This window comes from Schistocerca cancellata, chromosome 3 (assembly GCF_023864275.1).
Source record: "Schistocerca cancellata isolate TAMUIC-IGC-003103 chromosome 3, iqSchCanc2.1, whole genome shotgun sequence".
NCBI classification, from domain to species: Eukaryota; Metazoa; Arthropoda; class Insecta; order Orthoptera; family Acrididae; genus Schistocerca; species Schistocerca cancellata.
In genome coordinates, this window is record NC_064628.1 from 285,095,919 (window position 1) to 285,118,983 (window position 23,065).

At 40.7% G+C, this 23,065-nt stretch overlaps 1 protein-coding gene across 1 annotated transcript in view; it reads right to left on the reverse strand.

Moving 5' to 3' along the window:
- The window catches only part of LOC126176273 (CREB-binding protein-like), a 172,806-nt gene that overhangs the window by 68,122 nt on the left and 81,619 nt on the right, over positions 1-23,065 (reverse strand). Inside the window, exons 13-18 of the mRNA XM_049923422.1 lie at positions 11,807-11,898; positions 11,382-11,472; positions 10,216-10,922; positions 8,333-8,555; positions 1,959-2,102; positions 1,525-1,814 (exon numbers count right to left, since the gene is read on the reverse strand). Coding sequence (XP_049779379.1) covers positions 1,525-1,814; positions 1,959-2,102; positions 8,333-8,555; positions 10,216-10,922; positions 11,382-11,472; positions 11,807-11,898 — 1,547 coding nt within the window. The remainder of the gene's footprint in view (positions 1-1,524; positions 1,815-1,958; positions 2,103-8,332; positions 8,556-10,215; positions 10,923-11,381; positions 11,473-11,806; positions 11,899-23,065) is intronic.

Below are 23,065 nucleotides of genomic sequence, written 5' to 3' on the forward strand. Positions count from 1 at the left end.
GAAAACCAATTATTTGTCTCAGCAGCAAAAATGCTCTTACTGTAAGCCAACAAATAAAAAGCGTCCCAAACATTCGTAATTCATACAAAATATTCACAGTTGATTCCATAAAAGCAAACTATGTACTTCCCCCTTCAATTTTTTAGCACTCCAAGATCATTCCTATATTAACAGGTGATATACTTTAAAATTCCAGACTTTTCCTTTTCACTGATTCGTGACACCCCTCTCTATTTCCTAAACTTTCCTGCTAGTTTTCCAGATATAATTGAAGCATACTTTATCTTAAGCTGAGTCTATATGACACTTACATCGTAGAAAAATTTAGAGAATCTCTCTGAATTGCGAGATGTCCTAAATAAATCTCTGTTAATAGATTGCTTACTGTGTTTATTTCCAAAAATCGATATTTATGCCATGCTATTAACTTCTCACATAACTATTTGACAATGACTATCCATTAACTTTCTCCCTTCTTAATGCTTTAAGATGGAAGTAATTATTTAAAAACCAGAAGTCTCTGTTCTTGTGTCATTATTGTCATTGCAACAATAGCACTATGTCAATCAACATGGCGCCTTTCAAAATTATTTTCTAGTATTTAGAAACCCACAGTCATGCAAATAGTACCATGAGTAGTTTAAATTTTTTTAGAATGTCATTGTCAAACATTCTGAATTCATTACAAAGTACTCATCAACTGAAAAGTCACACACATGGGACTGCAACTGATTTTGACTTCTTAGTAAAGCATCATCACATTCAAAATATCTGATGAGTTACCAAGAAGTCGAAATTACATATAGTCATTGAGTTTCCCTTTAATGAGTATGCCTGGTCTGTGTGGTACATTATTACTAATGCGCCCCATTTTTGTTTGGGCTTCCCGCACCAACCTTCAAGTCACTATGTTACAGTTAGTCAATACACAAATGGAACATATCTAAAATAATAAGCACATCACATCCTCATACCCATCACTTATTTCTAAACAAACAACATAGTTTCTAATGGCATTACAGCAATATTAAAAATACAGAACTCTATGATAAGAGCAAGGATAACATATGACATTATTTCAAAGACAGTTAGAAGACAATTTTTGATAATATTATGCATTGGCCTAAAACTAAGCTAAATTCAACAACGCACCATATCTCACACTATAACTGTGATTTACAAACAGATCTGGATTTTAGCCAAAAAGTACATAATATTTGTAAAATTCAGGTGTCAATTGTTTATCCTCTTTAGTGATCTTTTACTAAATTTATGGTTTCACTTATCCCCTTCACCAACTAGGGGAAAAACTAATGTTGCAATGACTTTCTTGAAGCAAACCACTAAAGTGTTCACAGTAGAAATCTTCTGAGTATTAACATTGCTGATGACCATTCTAGCACTAACAAAGTGAAGAAGATAAATCATTTTAAATAAAAATGCCTTTACACATTCTGGAAACCTCTTCAAAATTTTCAAATCAGAAATAATAGTGTTGTATGTGTCAGTAATCTGAAGACCTACCTTAGTGCAATATCTATAAACTCTAGATGTCTTCCTATTATATAGCCAAGCATTGTCAAACATCAGCCAGACATCATCTACATATTCCCAGGGATCTGAATATTGCCCAGTATCCAGTTTCCGTTTCACAGTGGACAAGTCCATTGCCTTCTTTACAATATCAAAATAGTCAGGAATCCCCAACGCTTGTGGATCAACAGGCTGACGAAATGGGAGAGACTCAGGGTCTTGTCTGTATAGTTTCTCTAGTGTTGGCATTAGGGCTTGTCGAAGTTCATCTGGCTTGAACACTGGAAAAGCAAAGTAATGCATATATATATATATATATATATATATATATATATCCGAAATAAAATTTGTATCAACAATCAATCTCTCTCTCTCTCTCTCTCTCTCTCTCTCTCAGCCAAGTAATGTTTACATGATGAACTCACAGCACTTTTTCTTTTTATCTGTTGCACCACTTGCACCTCCGCCCTGACTAGGCTCAGGAACAGTTGGTTTAATATCAGCTGCTGCATTTTCAATACTGGATGACGACATCGGCGTTACTGGCTCTTCCTTTGTTACAACTTCCTCTGAAATAATATGAGTACAAATTAATATTATCCAAAATTGGGAACCAAAGGTTACCAGTACAAAATTAGACCTAAGCAGCTCTACAATATAACAATGAAAACGTTACAGAGAATTAAAGCATATATCTGCTACTAAACAATTTGGTTCTGAACATGACCAAAACACATTATAAAGAAATGAAATACAGAAGGCTAGTAAATGATATTTTCTTCATAATTGTTAACTTCCTCATGTATCTTTAAGCTCTGTAATGCAACTAATAATTCGTCACTCAGTAATGACACTGCGAGAAAAACAAGATTTCTTTTCTCTTATCTCTTCATCATTTGCACAAGTGCATTAATCCTACTGCCTTTAAATTTAAATTCTTTAGTTCACGTGTCTCCTTTAGTTAAGATTACTATTCCTGTAACTTGCAAATATATGTATATGTGAACCTGAATTCTCTGCCTGATACTACTATCCATACTAACCTAAACCGTTACCTACACTCTTTTTTTAGTTTTCTTTCTTCAAATTATTTTTAACTTAGGTCATAAATATTTTGTCCTTTTGACACAGTCGAATATAAATAGTAACTTCCATGCCATTCCTAATTATTACAATGAACTAACAAATCACAAACTGTTCCAAAATTATCTATTGATTGATACACTAGATACAAGTAAAATCACAAGAAGATCCAGGCACATCACATGATTTCCATACTGAGGAAGGGGTACCAATTTACCATCTGGAAGTAAGCTAACTATCCTACAAATCACTCTGCCACCACAACCAAGATGTTGACGGTAGCAGGCGGCAGGAGGGGGAGGGGGGGTTGCAAAGCAATATCACCTTCTAGCCAATAGTTTACATACTTTTATCTCCTTTCCATTTTATTATTAACTACTAAATAAACCAGCTAATTCCAAAATCAACGGGTAGCATGTTTATCCACCACTGTCACACTTGCCGACACTTTATCACAACACATCATACTAAAATATGTATTTTGGTGAGATCTTTAACCCAGATAACCCTGATGTCCTTCTGGAAGGACAATGTCATTTAAGTGTTGAAATTATTTATTTCTGTGAATAATGCATTGTTGCAACTGACAGTGGCGCATCTTTAAATGAAGTCCGGTCAGTCAGGAACGCACTACCACAGTCATTTAGACACTATCGTTTACAGTCATTGAGAAATTGTCTCTTGAAAATAAGTCCAATTTTAGTGTGTATTACAACTGAAAGTTTTTGTCAACTGTAATTCAATGATGTTTTGAACCATACTTACAGAAGGATTTCAGAGTAATATATTGTCATTTTATACTCATAGAAAACGATATACACTATTGGTTCGTTTTGGACATTAAAACAAATGATGATCAAACACAAAATAGTGGTGTGGATGTAACATTACACCCTCCTATAAATTCAACTGATGCCGTAATCAATCAAAATTTGGACGCCGAAGAAAATCCAAGTGTAGATAAATTACCAGCCAGTCAACTCAATGCTATTGCACTTTGTGATTTGGACATTTCCGCCATCTCAATGTTGTGAATACGGCACAAAAACAATCCTTAACCTCTGATGTGGTTCCACGATCCTCCCGCAAAACAGCAACAACAGCAACAAAAACAAACAAAAAACCAGGAAGGTTATCCAAGAAAACATTTCAAAACTTCAATAAATATAATTTGAAAAGTGGAGAAATAGGTATTATGATGCCTGATTGGCCTCTAATGTGCACAGTTGACATGAAGGAAGGGCGAACACCAATTTGATAATGAAGTGCTTCAAATAATAACCACTTACACAAATCAGTATGCAGCCAAAAGAAATAGGCCAAGTGATTGTTCAGAAAATAAGATGTTGGCATTTATTGCAATACTTCTGCAAAGCAGTTATGTAACTGTCTTTCGCAGAAAAATGCAGTGACAATCAGATATGTATGCTTGTGTCTGTTATGTGCGGATGTGTGTGTGTGTGTGTGTGTGTGTGTGTGTGTGTGTGTGCGCGCGCGCGAGTGTATACCTGTTCCTTTTTCCCCCAAGGTAAGTCTTTTCGCTCCCAGGATTGGAATGACTCCTCATCCTCTCCCTTAAAACCCACATCCTTTCGTCTTTCCTTCTCCTGCCCTCTTTCCTGATGAAGCAACCATGGGTTGCAAAAGCTTGAATTTTTTGTGTGGATTTGTGCAGTTTCAATGACATGCTAAATTAAAGACATCTCCAAAAAGTGTCATTTTAGTACAGTTTGTCGTACTAAAATGTAAGAGTGTGATGTCAATGGATAAACATGTTGTCACTCTTCCTTTTTATGCGCTTCACTCGGGAGGCCAAGAAAATAGTAACAACAAAGGAATTGCCTCTCATCAACTTACGGTTTGTCGTACTAAAGTGTAAGAGTGTGATGTCAATGGATAAACATGTTGCCACTCTTCCTTCTTACGCGCTTCACTCGGGAGGCCAAGAAAATAGTAACAACAAATGAATTGCTACTCATCACCTATTAATGCGTGTCTTGCTTACCTTAATCCAGTTGTTTATAAACGAAATCAGCTTTTCTCGTTTTCTGCACTGCAAAATAGTCTATGACCATTTCACTGAAATCTGAAAGATTCCAACAGTTCTTTTTCAAGAGCACACATTGCTAGCGAACAAAGTCTATCCTCATTCATAGTATTTCACACAAATGTTTTCTTCAGCACTGCGAAACAGTGTTATGCTGCTCTGGTCATCATTGGGAACGTCACTTATGTGCAGCAATTTAACATTATCAGAAAAATCTTTTTCCAAGTTGTTTTCATCTGAAGCTTGTACAAAGTCCTTTTGGCTGAACAGCACATTCATTTCACAACATGTCTGAAGACTGTAATTTTATCAAATTAACAGCCTCTTTCAGTTCTTTTTCTGGGAAAACAATTCGATTTTTTAACAACTATGTTTCAGATAACTGCGCAATCGATAAGTGAACATGGTGGGGTCGCAGATGTCTCATGGACACACCTTTCTTGATTCCATGAAACATCCTGTTTTGCAGTTGGTCCTTCTTGCTCCCAGTGAAGGTCAATTTTATGGCCATAACATTTGGAACAGATGCTGCAAGTGAGATGAATATTCAATATTTTTCATTGCATCAGTATTCCTTTGCTGTAATTCATTGAAAAGAATGTCACAATAAAACATGACTATTTCAAAAAATGTTACCCAAAGAGGAAATCTTCATCTTGCACGAAACCCAACAGCCCCTTAGCCTTGTTTACTGTCCTGTAATCATTATCACCATCAATAATTTTTTCCATACATTCAACAATTTCCTTTTAGTATCCAGATATAGTGGGTACACTCTGCAATGTGAAATTCCACCTAATGGACTGACAACAGGCAGAAATACATTTCTTTGCTATCTCGTTTAGAGTGGCTGAGCGTTTAGAAGATGGAAAAAAGATACAAATTCCTTCCAAGTTGCTGAGGAAGACCAGCACTTGCTTACTGGCTTTCAAGTCACTTTCAACAAACAAATTTAACTGATGTGCAGAGCAGTGAATAAAGTGAGAATTTTCATACATTTCTTTGTCATTTTAACTTCACTTCTGTGGCCACTCCAAACACGAGTACATGTAGCACTGAGCTATCAGTCTCTTATGTGTTTCATGTACTTTCATTCTGTTTAGCTCACTGAGAACAGCTACAGTTTCATTGTCTGCACTGCAACATTTTGGCCATACAAAGGAAATAAAATCATTCATTAATATTTCCCAGCAGCTCATAGTGAATTATTAGGACAAGCTGTGACAAATTTGCAGTCATTGGTTTTATCAACTTCAACAGTAAGATAATTTGTCTTTGATAGATCATTCCTGATGAGATTGAAGCATATCTCATAAACTGATTCCAGGAGTTCATTTTGAATTGTTTGGAAAGACCTTAGAACATCCAGTTCCTTGTCATCCCCACGCCGCCCCCAATGTGTTGCTTCAAGATGATATCAGTTTCTGACAGAGCAATGGTTTCTCAAAAAATTCCTGGGTTATAATTTTCTGTGTCGTCATGGTCCTGTAAGGTAAGCTTTAATTTGCCAGAAAATTTAATGCAGTCTATCAGTTAACTCAGTGTATACTAGTTCTTTGACATGTTTTCTTTGTAAGCCTTCATATATATTGTCCACTTTCCCTAGCACTGATTCAATAAATTTAAATGTTTTTCTCTAGAATTATGTTTTTTTCACCTTTGCATAAAAATTCTTGTAGTACGTGATACCATTCTCAGATGAAGTGCTGTCACTACAAATTGTAACAATCTTAACACCCCTTAGCTGCATTTTACATTGTTCTCTTAAGACTGTGTACATACCCTAGCCTGGATTTACACTATTTTTATTCTTGACTGATGTTTTGATCAGGTTATCAGGTTTGTCCAGATCACGTTCCTTCATCTTTAGTTCATGCTCCCCCCCCCCCCCCCCCAAAAAAAAACACCCCTCACTAGAATTCAGGCACAATACACCCACAAAAAGAAACTGGCTAGTAATGCACTACATCCAGTGAACACCGTCAGCATTGTGAAACTCTTGCTAGGTGGTCACATGTCCACTGTCCTATTGTAATGCACTCTGGCGAGACATTTACACACTTATTTCTACATTAGTTAAATTGCCAATGCCTTAAACAAATAACTATTTAAAACACTATCAAAAGAATAACATTAAACAACGATTAATGGTGCATCAAAGCATAATACAAATATCCTGAGACAGGGATTCACTACTGAAGTTTCAGTCACTCTGTTTCCCTTTTGATGTAAGCAACGGAAAGCAAATAATCATGTGTAGGGTGGTAGGATACCATTAGACTGAACAAACGGAGCCTTTGGGAAGCCCATAATAGATGTACTCCACAGAAGTCATGCCCCCCCCCCAATACCACTATTACATACAGTTAACCAGCACAGCCTTAATATTAGCTACACACGTTTTTTAAAAAATCACTTAGTATCAACAGTTCCAAAAATGCTGACTTTCATTGTTTAAATTAGTGCAAGAAATATTGGAAAGACGTGCTGATAATTTAGATTTGTAAACACTGAGAAATTCATTATATATATATATATATATTTAAAAACAAAGATGTAGGTGTGGATGGATATGTGTGTGTGTGCGAGTGTATACCCGTCCCTTTTTCCCCCTAAGGTAAGTCTTTCCGCTCCCGGGACTGGAATGACTCCTTACCCTCTCCCTTAAAACCCACATCCTTTCGTCTTTCCCTCTCCTTCCCTCTTTCCTGATGAGGCAACAGTTTGTTGCGAAAGCTTGAATTTTGTGTGTATGTTTGTGTTCGTTTGTGTGTCTGTCGACCTGCCAGCACTTTCATTTGGTAAGTCACATCATCTTTGTTTTTAGATATATTTTTCCTTCGTGGAATGTTTCCTTCTATTATAACTATATATATATATATATATATATATATATATATATATATATATATATATATATATATATATATATGTGTCAGGAAAGAGGGAAGGAGAGGGAAAGACAAAAGGATTTGGGTTTTAAGGGAGAGGGTAAGGAGTCATTCCAATCCCGGGAGCGGAAAGACTTACCTTAGGGGGAAAAAAGGACAGGTATACACTCGCACACACACACATATCCATCCTCATATACACAGACACAAGCAGACATTTGTAAAGGCCTTTACAAATGTCTGCTTGTGTCTGTGTATATGAGGATGGATATGTGTGTGTGTGCGAGTGTATACCTGTCCTTTTTTCCCCCAAAGGTAAGTCTTTCCGCTCCCGAGATTGGAATGACTCCTTACCCTCTCCCTTAAAACCCAAATCCTTTTGTCTTTCCCTCTCCTTCCCTCTTTCCTGACGAGGCAACCACTGGTTGCGAAAGCTAGATTTTGTGTGTATGTTTGTGTGTCTATCGACCTGCCAGCGCTTTTGTTTGGTAAGTCTCATCATCTTTCTTTTTAAATATATTTTTCCCACGTGGAATGTTTCCCTCTATTATATATATATATATATATTTTAACTACAAGCCATGCCTGGGCAGCTCATTAAAATTATGAGTAAACTACTCTAAACACCTTCCTCCTACACAAAAGAAGACTGATGAAACTGTTAATAAATATATTATGCAGTCTGTATCGCACTGGGGTGTACAAGAAGAGAAAAAAATAACTAATGTGATAGCATGGTAACATTATAGTTTGTAGGTCAATATTACAGTACACTAACCTTTAACAAGGACATTACTTTCTGATGTAGTGTTGCAGTCATCCATTGGTTCAGTCTTAATCTCTGTCTTGATGCTGTCTATATTAATACCTTTCCCACCTCCACCGTCATGTTGATCATTCAAATCATTCTCTTGCTTTATTTCCACTTTAATATCATTTTCTCCATCTGCATGCATGTTATCCAGCTTTCCTTTTGTAGCTGGAGGTGGTGAATCCACATCCTTAAGAAATAAGAAACATTTTCATGTTATCTGTTTCTCTGAGAAACTATTACTTTTAAAAATTGCATGTGATAGGGGAAATTAAAAATGACAAGAGTAACAAATATGAAAATGTTTATCATTTAAACAGAATGGGCAACTTGAATAAATGAACCAAGTTGTAGCTATTGCTAACATAGTTTATGACCACAGCTAATATGGGAGATCAACAATGGGACAATGCTTCCACACACTCTTAGGGGTTGCAGATAAAACAGATTCCATGTCATCCCTTAGCCGTAACACTAAATCCGGACCTCAGACTTGGCTCAGCTACTACTTTTTTGTCACTGTTATTCGCTTAAATTACTCCATTTACAGTAGTTCTTGACACACAGCATGGATTACAGACCCTCTACATGCTGTATGGCCTATTCACATATGCATTTAATATGACCCATTCATACCTGGAATTTTATTGTAGTCATCTACATTACTTTTTATAGTGTATAGTATATAATTTTGAGTGACTCCGTAATAGACACCTCGCGCCCAATAATGCTTGCAGGGAGTTTTCCTAGGTGGGAGGCTGGACTGGCATGCTCTCTGTCTTGGATGCCAACTGAGGAGCTAGTCAAGTGAGAAATAGCACCTCCAAGGTAAAGAAAGCCGACAATGGCCAGGAATGCAGTGTGCTGACCCCAAGCCCCTCCATATCATAATACAATGATGTCATTTGCAGAGGATGACATAGCAGACTACTGGTCCAACTGGCCTATCCGAGTAAGAACATGGAGCTTTGCTTTACTTTGCCTTGACTTTTGTAAACAAAATGTTGTCCACATTATAATTGTTTATGGTCAGTTGGTAGAACCAAATTCAAATTAATCTAATACAATATTCTGTTCAAGATTAACTGACATCGGTAGAAAAACATTACGAATAATTAGTGAGTGGTAATGGAATATGGTTAACTGTACTACCTGCACTGTTTTCATGAAGTCGTCACATTGCTGTGATGAGCTTTTACAAGAACATTTGTATTTTGAAAGCACAGGATGAATCTCATTTTGTCTAAATTCAAATATATGTGGGTGAATGAAAGGAGACCAACTACCCAAAAAACAGGCACAACTAGAGTGCAGCTCTTGGAGACAGAACATACAATCATAGCAAATCTCAAGCTTTTAGAACTAGCAGGTCACTTGTATTTAAAGGAGAGATGCCAGTTAGAAAAACAGTAGATTAAGACTATAATAGTGTTAAAGTGAAGGAAATGTCAGTATATAACCAAGAATTGATAGAATACATAAAGTGGAAAACAGGAATATTATTATAACTTTAGGATACAACTGATGAGATTTAACAATACACTTCCCGCAAAATGTCAATCTCTCTTCAGGTAACCTGTCCCCCTAAAAAAAGTATTTACTTATATAAACATTCTTTTACATGCACCTCATTTCTTAAACTAGACATAAATTCTGAGCTTAAGATTAAAAACATTAGTGTTTTTGGAAGGCTCTGCTCCAGCCGTCCACTCTATGATGACCGGAAGCATGAATTGCACACACACCATTCTTATGAGTAAGAAATTGTAACTTCCATAATCATTTAATCCTGAACAGCAGTACAATATTTATCATTGTTTTATGCTTCTGAATAACAATACTGTACATACCTCATTGAGAGAAGCTGCAATGGCTGCCATCTGGCTGGACAAACCACTTGTCGTGGGACGTGACTGAGCAGCTCGCTCAGCTGCAGGCATTCCCTTTCCTAGACTTGCTAACTGCTGTTGGGTCATTGATGCTGTAACAACAGATCCTGCTGTAGATCCAGGGGCACTTTGCGGAACAAGCTGTGGAACTTGTGCTGTAGGACAAGGCAAAGCTGCTGAGCTAACAGTCTGAGAAAGACCTGGGGAGGGACCTGAAACTGAAACACTGTCTGAACCTTGGCCTGCTGCAGATGGGACAACAGAAACTCTTGGGGCAGCTGCTGCATTTGAGAATTGGGTCTGGAGAGTGAACTGGGAGGTAGCCGATGGAGGTGTCTGTGCACCAGGAGTTGTGTTGCCACCTGCAACTCTTGCTTTCACCTGATCTGAGAACTGTGCAGTGGGAGATGCTGCCAGGCCATTGTTGAACTGACTAGTTGTCACTGCTGCAGCTGCACTTGTTGGCGGTACAAATGAAGCTGTACTCGACAAACTTGATGTTACGGAAGTTCCTGTGGGGCTAGGACCAGGTGGTCCTACGACCAACTGTTGCTGTTGTGGTGGTTGAGGTGGCTGTTGTGGCTGCTGCTGTTGCTGTGTGGGTTGTGCTGGGAACTGCAGACGAGTTGGCTGTTGAAGTCCTGTTAATGTTCCTCCATGAGGGACACCTAAAAATGAAAAAGAAATTTTTTATCCACCAGAAAATGAAACTTCTATGTAACAAAGTTTTTGAACTTGAGCTCTAGTATGATATTTTAAAAATATAATATTTTTCTGTGTTAGAGGAAAAGGGAAATTAAGATACAATACATAGATAAAGAGGGCAGAAAGAAATTTTTGTTTGTTTCTGCAACAATAGTAGGACTGACAGAGGTGAGAGCTTCACTTCAACATATGAAAAGTTAATGTTTTAACTATTGGGATAATCAAACATGTACTCATTGAAATCAGGAACCATTATAAAACCAGCAACCAAATGCCTAAGGTTATGAAGGCCATATTTGAAAGGGTTTATTCTGCAACTTAAGGCCTTTGCATTATATGTTCTGCCACATACAGCATTTACGAGCAACATAAAGACTATTTGAACAGAGACTTTTGTGGGAGGCTCAGTCTTAGCAGCTCACCTGGTGCTGCAGCTGTGGGTCGTATTTGTACATTTGATGGCACTGTTGGGGCCGTCGGCCTCAGTTGAGGTTGTGGCTGTTGCTGCTGCTGCTGTGGTTGCGGTTGCTGCTGCTGCTGTTGCCGCTGCAGTTCCTGTTGCTGCTGTTCTTTACGTCGCTGTCTTTTCTCCTCTGCACAAAATTTATAAGAAATCATTTCCAATTCATTGTGCCCAGACTAAATGTATTCTGTTTATACAGTGTAATAAGTGATGTAAACTTTGCTGATATCTAATCACAGAAAGAATTTCCATTTTGCTAACAAACGGAAGACCTTAGACATGGTCAATCAATTTGGGTTGTATTTGGTAGAAAGGAAGATGCAAAGCACCCCCAGTTTTTGAGAAAACCACTCCTCAAGTTCATGACTCTGTAATGAATCTTACCTCCTCAGAACTTTTGCACTTCAACTGAAATGTTCGAGTCCATATAAATTCAACCTGACTTGCAATTTTGCACATCTCATCAACACTTTTTTCTGATAATATAATTTTATATTTCATACCAATCCATTTGCAGTCGAATTAAGTCAGGTGATGCTGAAGGAATTAGATTAGGAAATGAGACACTTAAAGTCGTAGATGAGTTTTGCCATTTGGGGAGCAAAATAACTGATGATGGTCGAAGTAGAGAGGATACAAAATGTAGACTGGCAACAGCAAGGAAAGCGTTTCTGAAGAAGATAAGTTTTTTAATATTAAGTATAGATTTAAGTGTCAGGAAGTCATTTCTGAAAGTATTTGTATGGAGTGTAGCCATGTATGGAAGTGAAACATAGACGATAAACAGTTTGGACAAGAAGAGAATAGAAGCTTTCGAAATGTGGTGCTACAGAAGAATGCTGAAGATTAGATGGTAGATCACATAACTAATGAGAAGCTATTGAATAGAATTGGGGAGAAGAGAAATTTCTGGCACAACTTGACTAAAAGAAGGGATTGGTTGGTAGGACATGTTCCGAGGCATCAAGGGATCACCAATTTAGTATTGGAGGGCGGCATGGAGGGTAAAAATCGTAGAGGGAGACCAAGAGATGAATACACTAAGCAGATTCAGGTTGCAGTAGGTACTGGGAGACTATGAAGCTTGCACAGAATAGGGTAGCATGGAAAGTTGCATCAAACCAGTCTCTGGACTGAAGATCACAACAACAACCAATCCGTTTAGCAACACTGATCTTGAACCATGAAAATTAATAATCACAAATGTTAACTTTGAGTCAAAAACCAATTGCAGTGAAACTAATATTATTAAGTTTTAGTTTTCACATAAACAAAGCTTCTGTTTTCATTTTTAATGTCTCTAATTTTATTATTGATAATTCAGTCAACAACTATATAGAAAGGAAGTTGATAGTTTTTATACTGTCAAAATCTGCATCCTTCATTATCAATTATTAGGTGCATAAATCTTTATATAAATAATTATTCCCAAAAAACATTATGTAAATAATACCTGACAAGTAATTTTAATGAAGACAGTCATAACAAAACTAATTTGAATCATATACTGTTGTAGAAGGATCTGGAAGCTGTGTACGAAATACTTATAGAAATTTTAGGCACCATATGTGGCTTAACAGTTTCAGTCATTATCGAGATAGGTCAATGTATCTACCAAGTTCTTTGTGTTTTGTTGAAATGTTGTGCAATGCATTTATATAACAAGTGGTAGTGTAGAAAGTGTCAAGAATTCATTAATAAATACCAATGATGTCAAAAAGCAACAACATTCCAGCAACTTCAACTGAAACACAAAACTTTGGACCAATTAGCTGGAAAGCATAAACAAGAACCAACACCCTAGACAAAGAGACTGCAATAGCAGGACAAGTAACTTTCATCTGCTAATATAGTGTTTTCGCCCTTTTGAAATTATATAAACACTGACAACACTAAAATAGTTCGTTCAAAGTAGTATATTTATTTCCTGTACCTCTATGAACATCTTTATAGTAAGGGATACCCAATATTATAATGCAACCAATAGATAATTGAAAACTGATCATTTTTCATAATCATATGTGGGGTCTGCAAATGTGCATTTTCTTAAGAATCAAGAAAAGTAACTGTTACAACTGCCACTTATGTATGCGCAAGGTAAATGTTGTTCAATGAAAAGTGCCGCTTGTGCAGCGACCAAGGCATCAGGCTGGGGATCAGAGTACCTTCGTTCAATTCCCAAACACATTTTGCAACCACCTCCACCTTCCCCTCCCCCACAATTGAGATTGGTAAGAATAGGAGTGTTAGTAAGGTAATCAATACGAAACAACAGCAAGGCATGCAAATGATTTTTTTCTGACTTGGATTAGTAAAAAATTAAAAATTTAATCCTCTCTGCGTGATGAATAAACTCTTTCATTCAGTCTGTTACATGCCCTCACTTTTCTTCGAAAAACTACCGTATTTACTCGAATCTACGCTGCACTTTTTTTCCGATTTTTGAAATCCAAAAAACCGCCTGCGGCTTAGAATAGAGTGCAAAGTAAGATGAAGTTCTGAAAAATGTTGGTAGGTGCCGCCACAACTAACTTCAGCCGTCGAATATATGTAGCACTACACAGGCATGCTTTGCAGGCACAAAGATAAATACTGGCGCCAAAACCTCTGCACCAGTAAATAAATTAAAAAAAAAAAAAGGTGGAAAACGAGCTTTTTTCTCCACCCCGAGTTTCAACCACTGCATTTTCATACATTATCCAACGAAGTAAATACAAATTCCGTATTGTTCATCTTCGAATGTAGCAGCATTTCAATGTACTAAGAAGTTGCTAATAGTAACTTTTATGAATTGTGAATCACATGCAGTATTCTCTTCACCATAAGAATAATACGAATATAAACATTTTTCCATGTATTGTTTCGTGTTTGCTGCTATCTCATTTAAATCTTGTGTGCCTAGTAAACTACGAAACTAGATGAGACAACAGCAAAGGGAAGAATGTACATATCATGTCATGTTCATATTCGTATTATTCTTATGCCTAGTAGTGATACAGTCAGAAATAAAGCACGGCAATTGACTAGATTTTTAAATCTAAGATGACTAATTTCTGTGCACAATGTTATGTACTAAAGAGGCGTGTGCAAAGATTTTCAAACGGAGAAAAACGTTCGCTACACTCTCGTTCAGAACATCATCTATCATACACAGTCTATTATTTGGTTCTTGTTGATCCTCTTCTTTTTTTTTTTTAAATAAAAAGAAAAAAGCGGCTGTAGCACGCACAAAAGCAGCAAGGCATGCAGAGAGCGGCGACAGGCCGTAAACACTCATTATCAGAATGCGGCAAACAATGCAAGACACAGTACAGTAATGTGTTTTCAGCTTAGAGTGACGTAAACACCTATAACAAAGAGAACAGCAGTTATAACATCAAAGAAAAATAAGCAATCAATTCAAACCAGATGAAGCACGTGAAAAAGGAAGGGTACCGGTACCCGTATAAATATGGACGGAGCACCTGACACATAGCAATGGCTACCTGGTAAAGTTTAACTGCTAAACTTACGACTCAAACCACACTACTGTAGCTGTATAGTCATTCATTTGACCTAAATTGTGTCTCATATTACAATGGACCAACTTTGTTTCTCCCCTTGAATTTCGAGTTTCAAATTTCAGGTGCGGCTTAGATTCGGGAAAATTTTTTTTCCTTGATTTCGAGTCTCATTTTTCAGGTGCGGCTTAGATTCGAGTGCAGCTTAGATTCGAGTAAATACGGTATATGGATCATACTTGTCATATAAACATTCGAAGCAAATATACTTGCGGCACCAGAAACATCTAATAAATAGAATCTTCACATAATTACAAAGTTCCTTCTGAAGATTTGTTAGGAAACAGCCTTGGTTTACAAAATGTTTATTTTTTTTGAGGATTAACTTTAATACATACTACACATGTGATGTCACCTGAAAAAACAATGTTGAAAGCTCATCATGAATTGAGCTCTAATTGTTGTTGCATCCACGAGATTGTACAATACCAACTGTGTTTCTAAAAGCACCCTGCAATTTTTAAACCTCCAAATAACATTTTGTACTGTGCCAAGTGGCAAACAAACACTGCCCGGCCAGCAGTCTGCGGTGCTTCATGATGAATTTCAGCAGTATTACTTCGAACTGATTTCATACAATGAGTCTTAAAGTTTCAAATTTTTTCTAATCCTAGTTGTCTGAGAAATTTATTTATCTACCTTGTTATTATTTCTTCCTTATGATCTTGTTAACACTTCTATTCCCATCAATTGTGATACAGAAAGGAATTAATTTAAAAATGCAGAATGCTTTAGAGAATCAAACACAGGTTCTTTGCTCCCTAGCCAGGTGCCGTGGTCACTACTTCAACAACGTTTTCATTGAATTGTATTTATCTTATGGGTATCCTGTACTTCTAGAAAAATATGTATTTGAAGCCCTGTTTATGATAACGAGAAATGCTATTTGCAATTATGTATCAATACTGTCAATTGTGACTCAACTGTTTGTCTGGAATTTTAGGGGTTGTTTTCTCAAAAACAATGAGATTGGGGGGGGGGGGGGGGCAGAGAGTGGGAGGAGGGGGGCAAAGGGGGTGGTGTGTTGAGCCAATATCTTAGAATCTTTCATTTTAGGTTGTACACAACTGACCTGCCAACAAATATGAGCCAAACTGGTTGACCGTGTAGGAGGCTTTGCCCTTGTAAGGGTGCTGTTATAGTCAAGAGAGGAGGATAAATGGACCACCATCTGACTATCACCAGTGATTGAGTTATCAAAATTATGAGCCATAAGATTAAAATTGCATTTTCAAGTAGAAACTGGGTGTGTTATGAAGGAAACTATTTACTTACCATAACTAGTGCAGCGGTTGTACACTAAATAATATGTTAAAGCAAGCACTTGATGCTGACAGGCTATGCAGGAATAAACAAAGTTGTTTACATTTCGACAAGAGTGGTGGCACAAACTGACACCCTTCAGCATATTTTAATGTAATCTCTGGTAGCACAGGTATAATTAGTTGGTTTAAAAGAGGGGGGAAGGAACCAAACTACGAGGTCACCGATACCTTGTTCCTAATAAAACAATGCCACAAGTGTGAGAATAACACAAAATGGAAAGAAAGGAAAAACCACAAGAACGAAGGAAAGGCAACGAACACTAAAAGGAAAACAAGAAAGTAGATTACAGTGGCTGGCTGACCACGAGAATAAATAGGAGAAGCCAGCCACTCTGCAACACATTGAAACCTTCACCCTAAAAGCACTAGGGTGGAGGACACAGAGGGACAAATGAAATGCGCTAAAACTTAGATCAAATGATAAAACCCACCCTCACAAATGAAATGTAGAACTAAATCAGCCAGTGAGGCGTTGTCAGATGAAATTAGTGGCAAAAGGTAACCATGGGTCGCCCAAGCGTGGCCAATGCGGAGCCAGCAGGGGACAACTGATTCCCTGTGAGAGGCCTGCATGGAAGACTTCCACATATTCGTAGTCTTCTTAATGACATGCAGTTCGTTGTGTGTACTGCTATGCCATTCCATCTCCCAAAGCAAAAAGACCCTACGGCATAGGACAGAATGCAGGTCAGGTTCAGAGGTGCCCATCTCTAGAAGCGGTTTCCGTGTAGCCTGTCGGCAAGTTCGTTGCCTGGGATGCCGACGTGTCCTGGGGTCCACACAAACACCACTGAACGATGGGACCAGACCAGGGCATAGATGGACTCCTGGATGGACCCAACCAAAGGATGGCAAGGGGTAGCACTGGGTGATAGCCTGTAGGCTGCTCAAGGAGTCAGTACTAAAAAGAAACGATTCCTCGGGGCATGAACGGATATACTGAAGGCAAGAGATATAGCCACCAGCTCTTCTGTGAATACACTGCAGCCAGCGGGCAAGCAATGCTGTTAAATATGTCCTCCATGGACATATGTGAAGCCGATGTGAGCATCAGCCATCAAGCTGTCGGTGTAAACCACTTCATGGTTTCAGTACTTGCTAAGAATCGAGAGGAAGTGGCAGCGGAGAGCCATGGGGTTAACTGAGTCCTTAGGGCTACGTGAAAGGTCCAGGCAAAGTGGCCTAGGTGTACACCACAGAGGTGTATGTGAATGGACCTCAAAAGTATAGGTGTTAAGGCAAGGACTCCAGTTCAGATAGAAAGGATCGGACACAAACTGCAACTGGAAGCCCTGACCTGGGCCGCCGATGCGGGAGATGAACCGCCATGGGTGTGAAAAGGAGACGGTGATTTGGATGCGTAGGAGAACTACAAACATGTGCTACATAACTGGCCAGCAGTTGTGCACACCTAACCTGCAATGGAGCCACTCCGGCTTCCACAAGGACACTGGTCACCGTACTCATCCTAGAAGCTCCTGTCACTAGCCAAACGCTACAGTGGTGCACTGGGTAGAGTAAACACAATGCTGAGGGTGCCGCTGAACCATAACCCAGACTCCCATAGTCAACGTGGGATTGAACAAGGGCTCAGTAGAGCTGCAGAAGTGTAGAGTGATCTGCACCCTAGGCAATGGAGGGTACTGAGGTGCTGCTAACACTTCCGCTTAAGCTGATGAATGTGAGGAAGCCAAGTCAATTGGGCATCAAAAACCAGTCCTAAGAATCAGTACGTCTCCACTACAGTGAGTAGATCGTCATTAAGGTAAAGTTCTGGTTTTGAAATGAATGGTACGACACCAACAAAAGTGCATAACACATGACTTTGCAGTGGAAAACTGGAAACCGTGGGCTAGAGCCCATGAGACTGTGCCTTGTGGATGGCTCCCTGTAGGCACCAGACCATTAATGGTCACTAAAAATAGACACACACTCAATACAGAGCCCTGCGTGGCCCCATTCTCCTGGATATGGGTGGAACTATGGGAGGCACCAACTTGGAGATGGAGAGTATGAAGCAACGGGAAATTCTGGATAAATATCGGGAGTGGGCCTCCCACTCGTATAATGTGGAAAGGATATGATGTCGCCAGGTCGTGTCATATGCTTTTCGTAAATAAAAAAAAGACAGCAACCAGGTGTTGGCATCTGGAAAAGGCTGTTCGGATGGCAGACTCTAGGGACACAAGATTATCAGTGGTAGAGTGACCCTGGCAGAAGCCAGACATGGAGCCAGTAGGCCACGTGACTCCAGAACCCAACCCAACCGCCGACACACCACACATTCCAGCAGCTTACAAAGAACATTGGTGAGGCTGATGGACTGATAGCTATTCACATAAAGTGGGTTTTTACTGGGTTTGAGCACCAGATGATGATGCTCTCCTGCCATTGCGATGGAAAGACATCCGGTTGAAGATGACGAGGAGATGTCACTTTTAGTCAGATGAGAGATGAAACTTCCTGGCAGATTAAAACTGTGTGCCCGACCGAGACTAGAACTCGGGACCTTTGCCTTTCGTGGGCAAGAGCACTTGCCCGCGAAAGGCAAAGGTCCCGAGTTCGAGTCTCGGTCAGGCACACAGTTTTAATCTGCCAGGAAGTTTCATATCAGCGCACACTCCGCTGCAGATTGAAAATCTCATTCTGGAAGCAGATGATAGATGTTTCATCAACTGACTGTGGATCCGATCTGGTCCAGAAGCTGTGTTGGGTCAATGAGCAAGGGCACTGAGGAGTGCCCACTCTGTAAATGGGGCATTATAGGATTCACTGTGGCGTGTAGTAAATGAGAGGACTTTCTCTTCCAGCCACCGTTTGAGAGTGCAAAAGGCTGGGGATGGAGGGGGGGCAGTAATTCTCAGATACAGAAGCTCGAGCATAGTGCTCAGCAAAGTACTCGGCAATCGCATTCGCACAGGTAGATAACACGCCATTTATGGTAACACCAGGAACACCTGTTGGGGTCTGGTACCCGAAAACATGTTTGATCTTTGCCCAGGCTTGGGAAGGTGACGTATGGCATTCAATGGTCAAACCATCTCTCTCCCAACACTCCTGCTTCTGTCGTTTGATAAGTTGGCGAATGCGAGCACGGAGCCGTTTAAAGGCTATGAGGTGCTCCAGGGAAGGTTGCCACTTATGCCGCTGTAGAGCTCGCCGACGCTCTAATTGCCTCAGCGACTTCCGGCGACGACCAAGGGACTGTCTTTCACCAGGGGCACCCTAAAGAGCGAGGGATCGTGTTTTCTGTCACAGAAACGATTGTTATAGTCACCTACTCAACCATCACACAGATGTTCCTGTGCGGGGGAGATTCAAAGGTGACAGCAGAGGTGAAAGTTTGCCAGTCCACCTTGCTTAAAGCCCACCTGGGCAGGCGTCCATGGGCTGGACACCTGAGCAGTGACAGGAAGATGGGGAAGTGGTCACTACCACACAGGCCATCATGTGCTCTCCAGTGTCTAGATGGGAGAAGTCCTGGGCTGCAAATTGATAAATCAATGGCAGAGTAACTACCTCGAGCCACACTGAAATGTGTGGCTGCCCCAGTATTTAAGAGGCAGAGATCGAACTGAGACAGTAAAGTTTTGACATCTCTGCCTCGGCCAGTAAGCACGGTGCCACCCTACAGGGGGTTATGGGAGTTTAAATCTCCCAAAAGTAGGGAAGGTTTAGGGAGTTGATCAATCAGTGCAGTGAATACATTCAGGGATACTACACCATCTGGAGGAAGACATACATTGCAGACAGTTATTTCCTGTGTCATCCTAATTCTGACAGCCACAGCTTCAAGAGGGTTTTGAAGGGGCACAGGATCACTACAGACTGAGTTTAGGACATAAATGCAAATTCCACCTTACACTTGATTACAGTCGTTACGGTTCCTGTAGTATCCCTTATAGCCACAGAGCGCAGGGGCCCGCATTCTGGGAACCAGGTTTGCTCAAGGGCAATGCAGAATGCAGATGACAGTTGCCGTAGCTCAGCCAGGTAGTGGAAAAAACCACCACAATTTCACTGGAGGATGACGTCATCGTGAGACTGGGAAGACATGGAACATTCAATGAGGCAGTTTACACCTCAGGGTCACTTGGTGCCACTGATTGTTTGCCTGAGCAGCCTATATCCATTTTGCCTGAGGGTCCAGCGAGATCTAGGTCCTCAGCGGATGGCAGAATCTCCACCTCATCCGCAGATGCCGAGCTTGGAGGTAGCAGTGGTGTGGGTGCCACCACAATTACCTTGGTCTTGGGGACCTTCTTTTTGGATTTCTCTCACTGTTCCTTGGCTTTCCCTGGCTGAGAGGACTTCACTGATTCAGTCTTCGGGACTGAGGATGAGCATGAAGCCCTGCGACCAGCTGCTTTTGGGCTCTTCTGCCACTGGCGGGTGTCATGTTTCCCACTAGCAAAAACCTGGGAAGGGAGTGACCCATGGGACCCCTTCCTAGCAAGAGCAGCTGAAGAAGTTGTACGCTTCTCCGGCATAGAAGTGGGGATGGACATCCCTGATGGTTGGGGGGGGGGGGGGGGGGGGGTTACTCCTAAAGTAGGTGGTGCAGCAGCAACAGGGAGGGAAGTGTCCCCCACCATCAAGGGGGCAGGTGTAGTCTTCTGGCTCTAAGAAGTGACTGGGGTTGGCGGAGCTGATGGGGCTAGAACTGTTGTAGCGGTGGCATAAGACGATGTCATGCGTACAGGACGTAGGCTTAAAATTTCCTCTTAGCGTCAGTGTAGGTAAGTTGGTCCAGGGTCTTGTACTCCACGATTTTCCTTTCTTTCTGAAGAATCCTGCAGTCTGCTGAGCAAGGCGAATGGTACTCTCCACTGTTGACACAGGTAGGGGCACATGGAGTATTGGGATGTGAAGGGCGTCTGCAATCTCGACATGTGACGCTGGAAGTACAGCGGGAAGACATATGACCAAACTTCCAACATTTAAAGCAGTGCATTGGGGGAGGGATATATGGTTTTACATCACAGCGGTAGACCATCACCTTGACCTTCTTGGGTAACATATCACCCTCAAAGGCCAAGACGAAGGCACAGGTGGCAACCCGATTATCTCTCGGACCCCGGTGGACATGCTGAATGAAACGTACACCTTGCTGTTCTAAAATGGTGCGCAGCTTATCATTGGACTGCAAAAGAAGGTCCCTGAGAAATATGATACCCTGGACCATATTTAAGCTCTTATGGGGTGTGATGGTTACAGAAATATCCCCCAGCTTGTCACAAGCGAGTAACGACCGTGACTGGGCAGAGGATGCTGTTTTGATCAAGACTGACCCAGATCTCATTTTGGACAAGCCCTCCACCTCTCCAAACTTGTCCTCTAAATGCTCATCAAAAAACTGAGGCTTCATCGTCATGAAAGTTTCCCTATCAGCTCGTGAACATAAAAGGTACCGGGGCGAATAAGAGCTGCTGCCATCCTTAGCCTGAAGTTCCTCCCATGGTATGGCAGGGAGGGGAACGATTTGGGGTCGTACTTGTGTGCACTGAATTGAGCTCGTGAATGCTTAGAGACTGCTGGTGTTAGACTACCAGCAAGAGACGATGTACTACGCTTCATCACATGTAATCCACCCTGATGCCACCTACTCCAACCAGGGATTCTCCCCAAGGGCACCACCCAGCTGCAGCAAAGGCCACCTGGCAGGATGGTCATTGTAGGGAGTCCTGATGTCCCAGGGGGATGGGCATTTACCCCTTGGCATATGTGGTGAGTTAATGGTGCAGGCATCATCAGAGCGATCCCTGTGTGGTCAGGGGGCTACAACCAATCAACAGGGTAAAAGGTGGCCCCACCACAACGGACTGGCTACCATGCTGGATATCAGGTGCAACCAAGCAAACAAGTCCATTTTTGTCAGTGTAGAAAACAATACTGCACAGTTGATGGAAAAATACGCACCCAGGAGGGTGACCTCACCCATCAGCTGGAGAATGAGTGGAAGTGCAGATCCACGTCGACAAAAGATGCCATAGGTCTCAGTGCATGATGGACATGATGCACCTTGTAAAGCGACCTTCACCAATCGGCTCGCTCTTCGAGAAAATTTTGAAAAATTGAGGTCAAATCCTACAGGGGACCACCACATAAAGGCCGAAACATGTGATACTCCTTTTAGTCGCCTCTTACGACAGGCAGGAATACCTCAGGCCTATCCTAACCCCCGGACCCGCAGGGGGAGAGCATAGTTAGTTATCACACAGTATTCCCAAGACATCAGATGATATATGCTGGTCAATTAGAAGCAGATTATTGTTTACGGTCCCATTGCCAACAGTCGTAACCTGGTTCGATGTGCATGCACAGGGCGACACCCGCAGCGCCTGCCGGTAATTATATATTTATATGTGCATACTTGGGCCCCCGATCTCAGTCGTCAAATGTTATTTCAGACTTTATGTTGTTTCCTTGTGTTCCTACTGAGAAAACAAGTGGCGATCAGAGAGGGTAGTATCTTTGTGTGTTCTTAATCCTGAGGATTTATAGCCGTTCAGCACTACTTTGGAGGTTGTTCTTCAGTTGCTCACCCAACAACAGCAGTGTACTGCAGCCGTATTGAATGATTGTTGGCTACACTCAAGCAGACCACTGGTTGATCACCCGCCACCGTTCACTGGCCTTGCCCCCCCTCCTGATGAAGCCACCAAAGACTAGGACGCTTACAAGAAGTGGCTTCGCCAACATTTCATATCATTCCACATGGTCAACAAGGAGATCTGTAAGGCTTTTTTCCTATCATG